This window comes from Phocoena phocoena, chromosome 4 (genome assembly GCF_963924675.1).
Source record: "Phocoena phocoena chromosome 4, mPhoPho1.1, whole genome shotgun sequence".
In the NCBI taxonomy this organism is placed as follows: Eukaryota; Metazoa; Chordata; class Mammalia; order Artiodactyla; family Phocoenidae; genus Phocoena; species Phocoena phocoena.
The window spans coordinates 20,722,916-20,740,945 of NC_089222.1; the positions used below are offsets into that span (position 1 = coordinate 20,722,916).

General features: G+C 53.0%; 1 protein-coding gene across 1 annotated transcript in view; it reads right to left on the reverse strand.

Annotated features, from left to right (window-relative positions):
* Positions 1–463: 463 nt before the first annotated feature.
* The window catches only part of DZIP1L (DAZ interacting zinc finger protein 1 like), a 33,321-nt gene continuing 15,754 nt past the window's right edge, over positions 464–18,030 (reverse strand). The window contains exons 6-15 of the mRNA XM_065876717.1: positions 17,452–17,514; positions 16,064–16,204; positions 13,740–13,770; positions 12,557–12,610; positions 9,228–9,361; positions 7,157–7,352; positions 4,268–4,484; positions 3,679–3,848; positions 2,473–2,612; positions 464–625 (exon numbers count right to left, since the gene is read on the reverse strand). Of these exons, the coding sequence (XP_065732789.1) occupies positions 464–625; positions 2,473–2,612; positions 3,679–3,848; positions 4,268–4,484; positions 7,157–7,352; positions 9,228–9,361; positions 12,557–12,610; positions 13,740–13,770; positions 16,064–16,204; positions 17,452–17,514 (1,308 nt within the window). The remainder of the gene's footprint in view (positions 626–2,472; positions 2,613–3,678; positions 3,849–4,267; positions 4,485–7,156; positions 7,353–9,227; positions 9,362–12,556; positions 12,611–13,739; positions 13,771–16,063; positions 16,205–17,451; positions 17,515–18,030) is intronic.

An 18,030-nucleotide genomic window follows, 5' to 3' on the forward strand; every position in this document is an offset into this window, starting at 1 on the left:
TCTACCCCAACTCAGCAGTCAGAGGCTGGAGGACCTCAGTAAATGGCTTTGGGTCAATCAGTGAATGACTGGCTCAGGCATAAGTCCCCAAAAGGACCCCATAAAAGACCCATCTCTACAGCGTTTCTGCAGGTTTACAAAACACTCCGGACTAGAGACCAGGTGTTTCCTTTCAGTCTGGAGTGAACGTGGAGGTGGAGGAAGGATGCTCCTCTGAGGTCCTGTTACAACCCTTTCTCAAGCCCTGGGACCCAGGGGCACTGCCAGGGCCCCTCACAGGGGGCGGGAGAGATCATATCCATCTTCTGCTCTGCTTCTCTCCAGGGGAGAAGACCTCTCGGTTACTGGTGACGACAAGAGGCCCAGCAGCCCCATCTGTTGCGGGGGGGGGGGGGACCGTGAGCCAGCCCCACCCCGCTGGGCAACGAGGCTGGTCCTCTGGCCGCCAGGCTCTGGGACAGGATCACCAGCCAGGGGCCCTGGGCTGACCAGGGCTCCAGGAGCTGGCACCAATCTTCTCTGGGAGCTTCGAGCGAGACAAGGGCTTTGGTTTCTCTCTCTGGATCACGTCCTGGGGGAGATCTTCCAAGGAAGAGATCTCCAAGTCACTCTCATCTTCAGAAAGCTGCAGGGAGGGGAGGGGGAGAAGAAAATGCATCTGACAAGGGGGGATGGAGGGAGGGGAGGGGGAGAAGAAAATGCATCTGACAAGAGAGGATGGAGGGAGGGGAGGGGGAGAAGAAAATGCATCTGACAAGAGAGGATGGAGGGAGGGGAGGGGGCGAAGAAAATGCATCTGACAAGGGGGGATGGAGGGAGGGGAGGGGGAGAAGAAAATGCATCTGACAAGAGAGGATGGAGGGAGGGGAGGGGGAGAAGAAAATGCATCTGACAAGAGAGGATGCAGGGAGGGGAGGGGGCGAAGAAAATGCATCTGACAAGAGAGGATGGATGTGCAGGACGGACATGGGGACAAAATGCGGATTTGGAAGAAAGCAGGAGAGGGATGCTTCTCCTCCTGCCTTCTCATTTCCCTGAGAACCTGCTTCAGAGACCTGGGGTCACAGCAACGCAAACACCCCTGAAATTCCACTGGCCACACCAAGGCAAGCTCCTTGGAGAGGCCTGTGGCAGAGCAGGTTGCTCTTGTTGTAATTTAAACTTCGTCCAGACTTTTTAACTGCCCGCAGTGATGGATCTAGAAGCCTAGAGCCTCAACTTCTCCAAATTCCTGAGCTGATGCACCAGGGGCTAACACGCCCAACCCACCCGCCACAGACTTCTTGTCTAGGGGCTGGGAAACACTCTGACCATAGGAGCGTGAGGGGAACTCGAAGTGCCAGGAATCTTTCGGCCTGGAAAGGGTCTGCGCTGGGGCCAACTGAGGAGCCCAGAATGGGCCAAGGTCCCAGGCTGTCCTGGAACCAGAGCCACGGTCATCCCCCCAGAGCTCTCAGTGCCCAGGTCATTTGCCTGGAATGTAAGGCCAACCAATCAGAAACCAGCAGGGCCCGGGGGCGGCAAGCAGGCTCTGAGCAGTGCCTCAACCTGCTTAGGGCTGTCAGTGTTCTTTCACAACATGGGAAAAGGGATGAATACTTTTTAAATCCTTTAGACTCATTACTCGCAAACACACATGGGCTGCATAATAAACCAAACATGTTATGTAGTACAAGGCAGGTATTTGGGGTTGGGGGAGTATGCTAGGGAGAACCAAAAAGTGATGGCCCACTCCTTCTGGATTTTAGGGCAATAGCATCCCAGGATGCATCTTCTTGATTGAGAAAGGAGTGTAAAGTAATAAGAGTGCAAAATGTTTCTGCCTAAGACAGCAACAGGAATATGGAAGTTGTTCCCTGATGGGGGGTGGGCAGCGAAGAGGACGTCCTGACGGGAATGGTCTGGAAGGCTGAGCATCTGAGTTCTAAATCTGATGGCAGCGGGAGCCTGAGAGAGGCAAGGCCATCGAGACATTCTTAGTGATGAGAAATGGCCTTGAATATTTAGCCTAAATATCCCCCTTGTGTGCTGTGACCTACTCTGACGTACTGTGTGATGCTACTCCAACACCCCGCCCTGTGAAGAAATCTGCTCTGCACACAGCCTCGCGCTGGGGTCCTCGGGCATGAAGGAAGGGGGAGGGGTTGGCTGTGGGGTGAGGCGGAGCCGGAAGAGAGCAGCTACTGCAGGAAGCCAGACACAGAGCTGGGTCCAGGCTCTATCAGAGGCAGGAAGTGGGAGCGTGGGCGGCCCGGAGACACAACCCACTGAGCGGTTGTTCGTTTAATGAAACAACAAGCACTGGAAAGTGGCCATCGCTCTACCTGTGCAAGGGCAGAGGAGACAGTGAGGTCACCCGCAGTGTCACACCAGGGCCCAGGCTGACGCTCGCTGGGCCCTCCCTCAGGCCCCCAAACTCAGAGCTGGCTCTGTAGGGAATTGCAGGGCAGCCTCCAAGGTCCTACAGCCTACCTGGGGCTTCCCTCCTGGCACAGCAGCCCTCTGTGGCCCGGCATTGGGCTTGCAGAATAGACTGACCTCTCCAGCAGGTTTCTTGGTCGAAGCCCCCAGCTGCATCTCATGATTCCTGACCATCGACCGCACCAGTGTTCCTGGAAGGCAATCAAGGGGAAAAGCCCGGAGTCTGAATGCATCATCCTTATGGGTCACATCCAAGCCCTGGTGTGGATAAAGGGAGCGTGGAAAAGGGTCAAGAGGAAGAAGGAAGGGCAGAAACAGTACAAGAGGGGCCGAGAGAGAGAGGCCGAGGCCGGCGTGTGCTTGGAACATCCTGTAAGCGTACTGTGCACTTAAGGACACGGCTGGCTACACAGGCTTAGGAAGCTGCCCTTCCCTCTCCACGGGAGGCCGGGAGGAATCCCTGCTCAGTTGGTACATGAACTGCAAGACCAACGTGCAGTTCCTCCTCCAACACCTTCACAGAGAAACGAAGAAATATCATCGATATAAATTCGCACAGGAGGGCTGCGGGCCAGACACGCTTTCTGTGATCTCCACGCAAGAAGGGGGCTAAGCAGTGACTGAGTCATCAACGGACTCTGGTGACGTTGGGAGAGCAAGGTGGGTGTCCAGACCTCAGGACCGGCCAAGAAGCAGGGAGCTAGCCACGGACTTCCAGGATTCAAACATCTGGGGCCTGAACAGAGGTCCGGAGCTACGACAGCCCTCGGCTCATTGATTCATTCAAAAACTGTTTGTTAAGGGCCTAATGTGTACCTCGCCCCTCATTACCCATCTTGTCCGGAAACCTCATTTTACAACAAAGGAACCGAAACCCTTCACACAAGCACACGCAGGGAGCAAGTGACAGAGGCTGAAGCGTGTCCGAGGACTCCAGATTCCCGGTTCCTAGATGTTTACACCCTATCATCTCGCCTGGCAGGTCGTCAGTACTTCTCCAGAGATCTGGTTCTAGTGGTCGATGGATTGGCAGGCTTGGAACACACTGTGGACAAGATGAAGTACTGCAGAATCCATGGACACTGGACTTGGCAGATAGAGCTGGGCTTATACCCCAGCGCTTCCACTTACTGACTTTGGAAAGACAAAAGTTCCATATTCTTTCATCTTTGGCTAGAAAATGCAACTGAAGCCAGAAGCTACAAGCCTCTTAACATTTTTATAAGAAACCTTCCTCTCCTGAGGAAGCCAGCGCACCTGAGCTCTTGCCAGGTGTCTGGGCGCTCCCCTCCGAGGTCTCGGTGTCAGACCAGTCTGAGTCATCCTGCGGCCGGGGCCCCATCCTCGAAGGAACTCTCGGGGGCTGGAGGGACGCATGAGAGCCGGTATCTGCCTCCGAAGCCTCTTCAGAACTGAACGGGGGCGTACTGCTGAGGAAAAGAAGAAACGGGCGATGTGTGGGCCAGAAGGAGGACGTTCAACACCACACTTCACCACTTGCAAGCTTGTCTGGTTTGCCCAGAGCCAGCCCTGCTCCCTCCCTGGGCCCAGACGCCAGCCAAGAGTCATCTGGAGAGTGGCAGCCACACCAGCTCCTCCGTGAGCAGATGAAGACCCAGTGTGGCAACCGAGGCTTGGGGACAGGTGAGTAAGGGGAGGGTAGGTGTGTCCTGGCTGGGAGCAAAGGACCCCGGTCTCTTCATGGGAGGTAGGGCTGGACCGCACCTGAGGCCCTTCCTGTTCACTTCTGCCTCTGCCCCTCCCCTGTCTGCAGAAGGCTGTGGGGGGCCCACGACAGCGCGGGAGCCACACCACAGACCAAGGGAGAGCGCAGAGCCTGGCTCACCTCAGCCCGGGCCCCAGGGGAGGCGGGGTGCTGGAGGGTCCAGGCGCTCTGGAGCCAGGAGTAGGGGTGGGCCCCTGGGCCAGGCCCGGGCCATGGCTGCCGCGGCTCTGAAGAGGTGACACGGGGGACTCTGCCGGCTTGGATGACTGTGCCACGTGCAGGGTCCTGGCCTTTGTCTGGGCCTCTTTGGTGACCGGTGTGCTCTGCTGGCTTTTGACTAGAAACACAGGTAAGAGTGAGTTTCAGAGCATACCCATCTGGGCCCTCGAGCCTGAGAGAAGCAGAAAGAGGCTCCACACACGGGAACTGGGCAAGTCACTCTGTGCAGAGTACCGTCATAATCACAGCGGACTTAATAACTTCCCCCACCCCAGGGGTCCTGCTGCTGGCCAGACCTGGGGCCGGGACCCACGGTTTCATCAGAGACCAAGAGAGCAGCTGGTGTTCCAGGGTTATGGCATCGTTTCGGGAGACCCGCGGGAGGCAGAAGGTCTGAAGAGGGTCCAACATGTCTGCAGCTCCCCCGACACAATCGTAGAAGCTGGCCTCGCCAAGGCCACCTACTCCGCTCTCTACCCAACCCAAGTGGCTGCTGCTGGAGTGCAGGCAGCCCTGCAGGAAGGCTCTGCTGCCACCAGAGGGCGCCGGTGGACCACCTGGCCCATCGAGATCCACACACCCGCCTCCCAGAACTCAGCTTGTGCAGGAGTGCTTAAGGCAGGCAATTAGATACAGCCCCTCCAGTTAGCGAATCACAAGGGGCGGGCAGTAACGCAGGATTGGCAGTTTTTTTATGGGAAGAGACGAGGAGAGAAAGTGCATCACAGGGAGTCCGAGTAAGTACTGTTTCATCAAACCCTTACACGTGTGGACTGAGCCACAGCATAAAATGCATTTCTTACTGTAGTTCGCAGTTCGAAAAGACGGTTCAAAATGCACAGCTCTCGGAGAATGCACTGACACAGAAGTGGGGTTTCTAGGAAAGAGTAAACTGAAAGGAGGGTGAACTTGCTGAGGGAAAGTAACAACAGCTACAGTCACTATGCGCAGACCGAGCTAAGGGATTCGGGGACACCCAAGACCCACGATTCCATGGAAGTCAGCGGCAGATGCAAACCCAGGTCATCAGTCATCCCAAATCTAGGGCTCTTGCCACTGCCTTGGCTGAACCCCGCAGCTTTGCCCCAGAACAAAAGAGGCATACTCTGAGCAGAGACAGGAGGTGAGCTTTCGTACAGCACTCATGGGGCCTAGAAAGAGAACACGTGGGTGCAGAGCTGGACGGAGGCCTACAAAATGCCGAGAGAACAGTGTTCATCTCACAGGTCAGTGAGGGGCCCTGGAGAAGGCAGGACCCAAGGCCAGGGAAGCGGAGACAGAAGGTGGGGGCCAGGGGAGGTTCCCACTGCAGGCTCTGGGACCAAGCACTGGAGGGGAGGGTAGCACCTTGAAGAGCAAGAAAACTTTCTCTTCTTTTGGAAACCAGGACTCAGAGGGGGCTTCCATTCACCCTCCTTCGGGGCCCGTCCCCTCTCCGAGCTGCCCCAGCCTGTGCTTGGCCCTGTCACATCACCTAGTCCTGGCTGGTTTCCAGCTAAGGGAGCCGGCCCCAGCCCAGGTCAACCTCAATAAATACTGCACTCAATTAAACAAATTAGGAATGAGTGAGCATTTGAGGCAGAGGGTTATGTGAAAGGCAGGTTAGCAGCCAGGACAAACACCCTTCACTCTGAGATTTCTGTACAAGACTAAAAACTGTCCTTTCCTTAGAGCTTTTAAGGCCAGAAATTTAAACCAAATACAACAGAGTTACCCAGATCATCGACACAATTTTCACCATATTCTCAAAGGAACTGTCCTGTTCTCTATTTAACATTTTTATATAAAATGACACCACTTTTAAACATAAAGTACCCACTTCATACTTATGCAAGTAATAATTTTCATGAGCTCTCAGGATTGCTATGTTAGTAATATTTTTCCAATGTACATGAAGAAAAATAAAGATTAAATCTTGAAATTATTGATTCACGTACCAACTAAAATCAACCCTCAAAGCCACCAGCGATGGGTGGACCACACTCTGGAAACTTCCTTTGCATACAGAGCTCAGGTTGGGGCCTGCCTGGACACAAGGAGACAGCAGAAGCGATGTTCCTCTGGCTGCACACGTCCATGACCGAAAGGAGCTGGGGCATCACCCGGCCTGTGGATCTGAATCTAGAGGTGGGGGCTCCTGAGCCAAAGAACACAGTTCCCTTGCTCCCTGAGTGCCCTGAGGACAGAGCGCGGAGGGTCCTCGCCCACATACTTCAGTCCTCCACAAGACCCACAGGGCCTTTCAATATCACAAATTCCAGGGACAAAGCAGCGGCTGGACCCAGCCCAGGAGACATCTGAGTTCTGAGGACTTGTCCACCTGCCAAACTGTCCCAACCACTGCCCCAGAGCCGAGTATTCATTTGATAGATCCTTGCCTCCACCTGCAGCCTCTGTGCTGACAGGCCTGGTTTATAGAGCCACAAACAGAATGGGCTGCTCTCTGTTGCGGCAAAGCTCAACTTGTGATCCAAGCAAGTAAAACAGTGCAGAGCTAAGCTGCTGAAGGGGGCAGCGCGTCGGAGCAGGGCCAGCTCAGGGCTGAGCACAGCTCTGGTCCTGGCTCTCCTCTGCTTCCCCGAGGGACTCTGGTGCCCACCCCACCCCATCCACAGACTCTGTTTTTCCAGCAGAAGACTTTTGGACTCAGACACCTGGGAGGACCCTGTCGTCTGGCCCTTCAGAGCAAAGCCCTGGATGTGGACGGGGGGGATTACGCACCCCCTTATACGCAAACAAGCCTGCACCCTCGCAGGTCACAGCCCCGAGCAAGCCCACTCGCCAGCTCACCTGGAGCCTCGCCGTCTGGCTGGGACACCGGGGCCCTGTTCCACTGTCTCTCCTCCTTCACTCTGCTGCTGGCTTCCTTGATGAGCTTCTCCCTCAGACTCAGAAATTCAGAAAACCTCCCCGCCTTCTGCTCCCGCTGGGTTCGCAGGAGGGACTCCAGGTGTCGGAGGGTGTGAGCAGGGATTCCCTTTGCGTCCTGGAAGACCACAGAGGTTCCCTCTGGAGATGGGCTCCCCTTCTCCTTCCCTAAGCCTCTCAAAGCTTTTGCTGGCCTGGGAGTCACTGGGATCAGGGCCGGTGCTTCTGGGAGAGGAGCTGAGCATTAGAGCAGGGCGAGCAGGACCTGGGGGCCCCAGCAAAGCACACACAGCAGGATGGCGCAAAGGGGCTACGCACCAGTCCATCGACATCAAGCATACAGGCTTAGGTGGGACATGCCTCTCCACCACCCGACCGAATCCTACAGTGAGGAGACCATGGCTTGCTCCTTTTTGTACCCCTATGCACTATCGTTATGCTGGACACATTGTCCTCCATGGCTAACAAGATTTGAAAACATCAACTGCAAAAAAACAAAGCCAGGCACCCTTCCAAAACCTACTGGAACTTGCTTGGGCTTTTGACATCCACCTAGAGCCCATGAGAAATCATTTAAGATTAGAAAGAACTGGTTTAATCAAGTCTGAACATAAGGCCAGAGTTAGATAGAGCAGTAGTTGAAAACAGTCAGTGATTAGGGGGCATCCTTGCTACATTAAACCTAGGTGTCTGTTGTTGTTGTTGTTGTTGTTTTTGGAATTCTCAATGATGCGATGCTCAGCTTCTTTGATAACAAGATGTGTTTTTTAATAATAGATGTCACTGGGCTTCCCCGGTGGCGCAGTGGTTGAGAATCCACCTGCCAATGCAGGGGACACGGGTTTGAGCCCTGGTCTGGGAAGATCCCACATGCCGCGGAGCAACTAATAAGCTCATGCACTGCAGCTACTGAGCCTGCGCTCTAGAGCCCGTGAGCCACAACTGCTGAGCCTGCGAGCCACAACTACTGAGCTCACGTGCCACAACTACTGAATCCCGTGCGCCTAGAGCCCGTGCTCTGCAATAAGAGAAGCCACTGCAATGAGAAGCCCGCACACCGCAGCTAGAAAAAGCCCGCGTACAGCAATGAAGACCCAACACAGCCAAAAATAATGCCTTTCACGATAATATGCATACTCTGGTTGAACACGGGCATGTAGGGACAATGGTGTTCAAATGCTAATTTGTACCAGAATGTTCAGAGGCTGCTCCACCCACAGCCACCTGCTGAGTGGGCATGGCCACGTGTGCCACCGATGATGGACACTTCACCCAAGGGGCCCCTCCAAAGGCCACACTGAGCCAATTAAATTCCCTCTGTCAGAAACAGAGACACAGTCCTTTGGGGTACATATAGTCCCTTTGTGCAGGAGAAGATGGGACATCTTGTTTGATAGTTCCACTGAGACTCTATCCAGTTGGAGAGGAGTAATCTGTCAAAGTAATATCCACGTATTGTCCACCGTCACACCTGGACCTTCAAGCTAAGGCACATCCCCTTATTATTCATTCCTATAGCATCCAATACCTCTCTTGCAGAGTTATTTCTCACAATGGTAAGTTATTAAATTTCTGGACAATCACTGTTTAATACCTGAGTTCCCTACCGTTTGTAAACTCGGTGAAAACAATGACCGGTTCTGTCTAACTCATCACTGTATTCTCAGCATCTAGTACATTACTTAGCACAAAGGTGCTCAGTAAATATTCCTCGAGTACGTGAGCAACAACAACAAAACAGAGACGCAGAAGAAAGTAGCCAGTGAGTGGAGAGCACGGAGAAGTCAGGACACAGGGTGACATCTCAGGAAGCCACTGGAGGAAACAGAGAAGCGACCACAGTGTCAGCTGTGCAGGTTTATATTCCTGGATACCAAAGGTGCCCCACTGGAACAAATAAGATGAATCAGCTTACCACGTAAAGAACAATCGACCCTTTGTCGGTTCAAGAATGCCCTGTGTCTAAACGGTAGGTACCGGCCCTGGAACTCACTCGCTTTATCCCCATGCTTTCCAGCTTCTCCTCCAGGGTGTCCTCCAGGACTGGCCTGAACTGCTTCAGCAAGGTGGGGTTTCGACTGAGAGCTGCCAGCACCTTCTGCTGTCCACTGCGGGAGTCCTCCAGCTCTGCAGCACAAGACGACCACCAAGGTCAGCCTGGATGCCCGAAACCTCTACTCCCAAAGCCACACCGCACCCAGCCAGGGATCCTGGTCTCCAGCCTGTGCACCCAGGGCCACCAATCCCCTCTGAGTGTCCATCCCCGGGTCCTTCTCCTCCTGGGAACCACTGCTGCAGACCCCCGACCCACCTTCAGGATCCTCATCCCCTGCCGGTCTGGACCTTCAAGATCTGGCTCAGTCCTGTCCCAGGTTAACTGAGAGATCTCAGGCTTTTGACTCACAGTTGAGGCCTGACAGCAGTTTGTTCCCTGGGCTCTGGTCTTCACGCCCCCCGCCCCCACCCCAGCTTCATTGAGCTATAACTGACATACAGCACTGTATAAGTCTAAGATGTACAACATAATGATTTGGCTTACATGCATGATGTATGTATACATATACATATGGTGGACAGATAGCTCCCTGCTCCCCTTGTTTACTGCCTAAATCAGGCGTTCTCCCTCCAATTACATACATCAGAATTGCCTGGGTTTAAAGTGTACATTCCCTGGCCCCATCCTCCAGAGAGTCTGATGCCATAGGTCTGGGGAAGGGCCCTGGAATCTGCATTTTAACTTGCCCAGATGATTCTGATGGAGGTGAGCCACAGGCTGCACCTTGAGAAATACCGACCCAGCGGGTAACAAGATAAGCAATTACAATAAAATGTGATAACTGCTACAAAGGGGCCATCCCGGGTGAGTCAGGGAAGGCCTCCCAGAAGTGCCCTTCAGGTCCAATGCCGGGGGCCACTGTGGTTACAGAGGGACCAGCCTTTTGATTCACTCAGTAGACGTTTACTGACAAGTAATGTGGAGCTTGAACAGGCCAGTACTGAGGACACTAAAGAAAACCCTCAAGGAGCTCACAGTCAAGGCAATGGCCTTAACCCTGGCTGCCTATCAGAATCACCTGGGCTCCATCCCAAGCTAATTATAGCAGAATCTCGGAGGGTGGGCCCCAGGCCTTAAGATCTATTTGTGAAACTCCCCAGACCTAACAACAGCCATGCCTGAGAACCAGCTGTTCTAGAGCAGCAGTTCTCAAAGTGTGAGCCACGGCATTGGCACCACCTGTCACTTATTAGAAACGCAGATTCTCAGATCCCAGTCCAACCTACTGAATCAAAAATTCTGGAGCTAGGGGCTTCCCTGGTGGTGCAGTGGTTGAGAGTCCGCCTGCCGATGCAGGGGACGCAGGTTCGTGCCCCAGTTCGGGAAGATCCCACAGGCCGCGGAGCGGCTGGGCCCGTGAGCCATGGCTGCTGAGCCTGCGCGTCCGGAGCCTGTGCTCCGCAACAGGAGAGGCCACAACAGTGAGAGGCCTGCATACTGCAAAAAAAAAAAAAAATTCTGGAAGTAGATCCCAGCAATCTGTGTTTTAACAAGCCCCCCACTGCCCCTCAGGGTTGACGCTCTTCCATAAAGTTTGCACAGGGCATGAGCCCCAGTTTGGGCTGCATGTTGAAATCACCTGTGGAGGTTTAAGTACTACTGATGCCTGGGATGCCCCTCACCGCGTGTTGTGATTCAGGTAGTAGAGGACTGGCATGGTCCTCCAGGGAGCTGCAAGCAGCCTGGGAGCTTCTTAGTGTACAGCCAGTTGCAGAGAGCCGTGGGCCCCGCAGCGGTCCTCAAACTAGAGCAAGCCCCAGAATGCCCTGGAGGGCGGGTGCAGACAGAGATGGCTGGGCCCTGCCCCAGAAGTTCTCATTCAGTCTGTGTGGCATGGGGCTGAGAATTTGAAAATTTTACATTTCTAATAAGTTCCCCAGGGATGCTGCTCTACTGGTCTGGGACCAGCAAGTGAAGAAGCACAGCACAGCCTGACAAAGGTCTGGGTCCCGCCTGCAACAGGATGGGGCGTGGAGGGGGTGGGGAGACATCTCCCTAACTCGCCCTTCTCAGCCTCCTTCTCTTCGAACTCTAGGCCCCCACTGGAGGATTTGGTTCATCCCCACTGTGGAGCTTGTGTAACTCTAATTTTTGCTACTGTATCCCAAGGTTAAACGCACTGGGTGGGGAGGGAGGCAGCAGAGGACTGATTAGGTAAATTTAGGTTCATCCATCCAATGGAATACTGTGAAGTCCTGAAAAATTAATGCAGCGGCTCTATATAAAGGGATTAAGCAATAACCACAGAAAAATATGTACACTGTGCTCCCGTTTAGGAAAAAGGAAAAGAACGCGTACATCTATGTGCCTGTGTTTGCACCAAGTATCTCTGGAAAGGTGCGTGACAAACCATTAACAATGGAATCTCTGGGCGGAGACTGGATGGCCCGGCAGGAGGGAGACCTACTTCTCACTGTGCACCCTTTTGCTTTTCTTTCCTTCTCCCTTCCTTCCTTCCTTCCTTCCTTTTTTTTTTTTTTTTTTTTGGTCAATAGCATAGATTACTGTCTCGAAAGTAAACTACTACATTAAAAAACAAAATAAAACACCCCACGATGAACTCTTTGGTGACACCAATAAAACCCTTTCCTGGGTGCACCTGTTGGGTCGCTCTGGGACTGTCACATCACAGCCTGGCTGGGCAGGCAGGCCTGGTCAGCAGGTTGGCTGTGAGCTCTCTGACCTTTCCTGGGAGCTCCTTCTTCCTGACCCTCTCAGGAGAGTCTATTTTTTTCACTTCTCCTCCTTTGCATTCCCTGGAAACATCTGGTTGGGAGCTCGGCAGAGGGAGTGAATTAAAGCAGCAGGTACCCAGGGCTCTGCAGAGGGCGCCTAACTGATTCCTGCACATCAGTTAGGTCCCGTGTGATCTGTCTGCAGCACGCTCGCCATGCAAAATAAAACCGCAAAGGTCATTTGAAGCCCACGCAGGGAGGCTGCATCCACTGCTCTGGGTAGTACCAGGCAAGTGGTGGGGCAGGCACCAGGGACAGGCTATGCAGCAGACACCGCGCCAAATCCTGACTCCACCACCTGCCGGCTCTGTGACTCTGGGAAAGTCACTGACCCTCTCTGAGCCTGGGTGAACCAGCAGGCTGCACGTTAGTACCTGTGTGTCATGTGCCTGGCAAGCACAAAGTGCTTAAGAAATATTGATTTCACGTCCCTAGTTCCCATGCCCCAGCCTCAGGTAGCCAGATCCCGTTAAGCAGGGACAAGCTAAACAATGAAGAGCGCAGCCCCCAGGGAAGAAAAGGGAGCCTCACCTTCCTCGGAAGAGTCCTTCTCTGTGTCCACAGCCTTCGGGCCCTTGCGGATCCCTGAGGAGAGCAGGAGTAGTTAGTGTCTCCAATGCCTTGGACCCCATCCCCGCCTTAGAGGAAAGCACGGGACAGCGTGTGAGTGCCCTGCCAGACACGGCAAGCCCTCGAGTCGGTTCTCTAGCAGAGAGAGGCAGGATGGAGCAGCAGTCACAACCATGGACCCTGGAGGCAGAAAGATCAGGGTCCACGTTCCAGCTCTGCCCCCCAACTAGCTGCACAGGACACGGTAAGTCCTTGAACTTCTCTAAGCCTCAGGCTCCTCATCCAGAAAGTGAGAACAATAATACCCGCCCCATGTTAAATCACGGGGACAATGGATTTGAAGTCCATGGCACACAGCTCCTATGAATGGCACACACCCCAGCCCCAGCACCCAGGAGATCAAGGCCATAGGAATAGTGCCTCTCTGAACTGGTTGTGAGGCTGGGAAAGAAATGTCTAGCCTCGAGGCAGGGGACGGGGGAGATGTGTGGGTCTGCAAGGAGAGGCAGAAGGGAAGCTACAGACATAGGGCAGAAGAGGCGGGGTGGAGTAGAAGGGCCAGGTTTCATAAGCAGGAGCGGTCCCCTGTAGGTTGCTGGCGCCCTTTAAACGCCAGCGCCTGTGTCCATCAGACACACACAAGCACGCACACCAGCACGCCGGAGTACCCAAGAGGAGGAGGGCGTACCCTCCAGACAGGCCACATTCACACAGATTCGCAGAGACTTGGGGTCAACTCGCTACACGCTGGAAACAAGGTAAAGCTGGAGGGAACTGAATCACAGGCACGGTGAAGTAGAAAGAGCCTGTTCAGGAGCCCTGCCTGCCCCATCCATCACTGCCCCCAAGATCCTCACTCCCTGCTCCCACCTCATGCCTCCACCGTCCTACAGAGAAGAGCAGGCCAGGCAAGAAACCCTGCCAGCCACATGGAACGCCTTCAGCACAAACCTGGGCTGCAGCCCTGTCTGTCCCAGAAACCGACGTCTTCTCACCCTCCTCCACCCAGCCAGAGAGCCTGACGCTACAGGTTCCTGAGCTGCTGCCACCAGCCTCGTCCTATACATTGACTGGTGGAGGACAAGAGACAGGAGAGGCCAAGACGATAGCCACGATTGTTACAAACCTCCCCGTACAGACTTACCCTCCACCTTCCTGAGAGACATGGTCTGGATCTGCAAAGATGTGGAACAGAGCAGGTTACAGCCAGCAGGGGACTCCGCTGTGAGCGGTGGCTCTGCCTAGTTCTGTGAAGAAGGGACGGCCAGTGTTTCCATGCCAACCACTGGGAACTAGAGGGAGCTCAGAGTACTCTGCCCCAGCCCCTCAATGGCACCAAGGGTGAACAGCAGCAACTGAGATGGCACCATGCTCCACTTTCCCTTGGTGAGGAGACAAGAATGCCCCTCTTCAGAGAGGCCTGTGGTTTGAAGGGCAGGAGCCCCATGCAAGCAGAGGGGGCAGGCACACAGGCAGTACTGTCGGTATAATTGGTGGAAATCAGCCAGGGCAAGGGAGGCTCCCCTCCTGCGATGTGGGCATCTGAGCTGAGTGCCCCGTGGGAGGGAGGAGGCATGATGTGGACGGTCACCGACTCTCTGCTCAACCCCTCTTTTCCAGGAAGTGCTTCTTCCTCCTCCTTCCACGTAGTTGCAGACAGGACAGCCCCTTGTGGCAACGAGTCCCCCACACCACAGCCAGGTTTGGGCAGAGAATTCTGGACTGGTAACATGTGAACTCAAGAGCTCTTGACAGCCAACTGGTTTGAGTTTTGGTTGTCACTGTTTATTTGTTTGCTTGTTTGTTTTGCCATGTAGGGCAGACACGGAGTGGAAGCTGACCTTCAGAGTAAAAGAAAAAATCGAAGCGGATACAGAGAGAGGAAAAGAGACACACAGCAGAGGAAAACTCCTGACTACACGCATGTCTCTGGTCCCAATTCATTCCTAGACTTGGCTGCACCCCTGCCTCGAGCTCTCTGAGACACCCCGTCTACCCTTATGACAAATCCCCTCTTCTGCTTAGGCTTGAGTTGTTTTTCATTACCTACTGATGAATGACTCATCCAACATCCATTTCTAACTATTCCTCCTTTGCTTACCTCTACCCTAGAAAGTATAAAACGAATTATTCCCTTTCTAACCTTCCTTGCAACTATAGTTGCCCATATAACACAGCTTTGAACAGTAAAATATAAGTAGAAGTCTTGGGAAAGAGCCTTTTCATCAACTGCTTCCACTGGATATGACTGTGATGGTTGGGGCTATGGCAGCCATCTTGCAACTATGAGAGTCAAGCATGAGAACAAAAGTCAATATGCTGAAGATGGTAATTAAAACAAAGAAAAAAAGAAAAAAGAAACAGAGTCTGCGTTTCCAATGGCATAATCTTGCAGCTAAACCAAGGCCATCAACTGTCACCTCTTTTGGTGTTACAATAAAAATAAACCCCTGTTAACCTATTCTGCTATGTTTAGCCAGTGGGTTCCTAACTGAAACACGTGCAAACAAGAGTTCTGGGTAACATAAGGAGGAAACCTCCAGACTGGACCTGAGGCGGCCACAGCTGTGAAGAGTTAAGTGTGTTGGGGGAGAAACAGTAAAAAGAAAAGCAGCAGGGCCATGGTTAATAAGATATGTTGACGGTGAAGTACAGCTGGGAGAACAGAAAGGCACAAATAGCAAGAGGTACAGGAACAGTGGATTAGACAGTGACGGTGGGTGCTCAGCCCAGGGAAGCTGTGTGGAGGGTGGTATCGGACCCATGGCAAAGGACCTGAGGCCACAGGAGGGCCCAGCTGGGGACAGATACTCGTCTCCACCGACCTGGGGCTCAGAAGGAGGAGCTGAGCCCAGGCTGGGCAGACAGTGATCTGCATTAGATGAAGAGTCACAGGGGCCAGTTCTAGGAGAGGGTGCTTAGTGAGTGACGCCTTTTCATCACACTAGTTTATCTGACAACTTCATCAGAGGCAGTCAATTTATGAAAAAGGAATTAGTTAAGAAATGATGTCTGAGGACACAGTGAAAGGGGCACACGCTTTGCATTCCACCTGCCTGGCGAGGGTTGAATCTCACCCCTGTCATTTATAACGTGCCCCGTGTGGACTCGAGTGAGGCGCTTGACTTCTCCTGCCTGTTTCATCATCTGTCAAATGAAGATGGGGAGAAGGTAATGTCTACCTTGAAGGGCAGCAGTGAGGCTTCCACAGAGGGATAAGCAAAGTATCAACCAGGTGCTGGCCCTCACAAGGTCTCTGGTGGTACCGTGAACCCACTAACACAGGACAGCAGGCATGTCTTCAGCACCCTCATCACTTCCTGCCCCTCAAATCTGAGGACTCTTCTCTCTCCTCAAAGAGTCTGACTAATGATGCTAGTGCCGATAAGTCCAGAAGAATCTAAGGAAATCCTCGCAGGGAAGAGGCCTAGAGCTCCAGGTCCTGGCTGGGACGAGGGACACACCTACCATCTCCTCCTGGGAGGCGATGAGCCTGGTTTGTTCCTGGAGCTGGGCGCGAAGGGCAGTGATCTGGCGCTGGGCCTGGAGAGCTGCTTTCCTCTGATCCTGAGACAGGGAGGCCTGGAGCCTCTTGTTCTGCTCCTGCAGCTGGTGGCACAAGATGGTCGGTCAGTCACATGTCTGCAGGGACCTCTGAGTGCCCAGTGCCTGCAGGGCCTGCACCTGTAGGCAAACGCTGGTCGGGGTTTCACCTGAAGCAGGTGGAGTGTCTCCAGACCTGGGCAGGTGGCTTTCTAACAAGACTGACTTCCTTCCCATTTGAGAACATTTCAAGTGGTGCCTGAGAAGTGAGAACTGAATGCAGGCCCCTAAGATCAGGGCAAAAGGCTCCCTGTCAGGTGTGCCACCCACTGAAGGACTGTCAAGTTGAGGTCATTCGAAAATCATCAAATGGATGTTTTTAGGTGAAGACAAAAGGTGAAGGAAATGTGGTCTAAGAGCAGAGAGAAAATGACACTATTTATTTTTAAATAAAACCTCTGATGTAAGAGCAGAGAGAAAATGACACTGTTTATTTTTGCATAAAGAACCTCTAGAAGAATACAAGAAAGCAATAAAAGTGGTCACCTGTGGGGTGGGTGTCGGGGACAGGGAGATGGAAACGGAGCGGAAGTAAGACTTTACTCCATGTACCTTGATATAGTTCTTCTGCTTTTGGAACAAACTTGAATGCATTTCCCATTTTTAAATGTTTCAAATAAGATAAACCCATCAGATGGAAATTACTGGAACGGGGGGAATCCATCCTGCACCAGATTCAGACCTAAGCACCTTCACCTTCTGAGCTTTCCGCAGCAGAACCTGGGGCTCCTGTTAACCGGCTTCCTCCTCAACTTGCCTCCTTGTCAGGGACATTTTTAGAGAAGCTGTTTTCTCTGCCCTGAGGCCTGCTGCTCTCTGCCCACTGGTCTCAGTGTCTGAACCCTTCCATTTGAGCTGCCCGTGAACTATCACTGAGGTCCACAGCCACCGGGGTCTCTCCTGGTTGGAGTTTCAAAGGAGGGCCCAAACACAGAAAGACCAGGCAGCTCTCTGAGTTGTACAGCACCACCCTCCTTGGAGCACCTTACGGGGTCACTGCAGAGGAAACCACAGAGAAAGGATGTGTTGGTTTCAGAAGAGAAGGCCCAGAGGCCCCTGCTCCCTGCCAGGGAAGTTGCTCTCTGGGCGGCTGACCCCTCTGTGTATTGATGGGGGTCAGCAGCCAGGAACAGTATCAGCAAAAAATTATCTGCCAATGAGTTCAAGGGGGGGCAGGGCTGAAGGATGGGGAGGGCAGGATGAGAGGACGTCGTGGGAAACCAGGCTCCCCAAAACGGTCCAGTGAGACCTACCTCTCTCTTCTGAGCTGCATGCTCTTCCTGCAATACCTTCATTTTTCTCTTCCATTCTGTTTTCTGGAAAAGATTAAATGCTTATCAAGTGGGCCCCTCTAGATATTAAAATATACTATAAAGCTACACGAGTAGTAGAAAACCCAGACAAAGATGGGGAAAAAATGGAATCTTAGTCTGGGGGAAGATGGATTATTGACAAATGATGTTCAAACAAGTAGTTAATTGCCTGAAAAAAAATATGAATTTGGATCCTTATTTCATATCTTAAACGAGAATAAATTCTAGGTGGTCAAAGATTTCAACTTAAAACATGTAAGTGATGTCAGCAAGATGATGGACCAGGAGGTTCCAGCTCTCAAAACACCCACAGATGAGACCTTTATGGGAGCCTGGGAATCCAGCTGAGAGGTCCCAGCACCTCGGTGAAGCAAAAAAACCCAAGAATAGACACACTGAAGAGGGGAAGAAGAACAGTTTTCACCTCACCTGTGTCACCCCTCACCCAGGTTGGCACAGCTCAGTGCCAAGAGAGACCCACTCAGCCCACAATCTCTCCCATGGGGAAAGTGAGAGCAA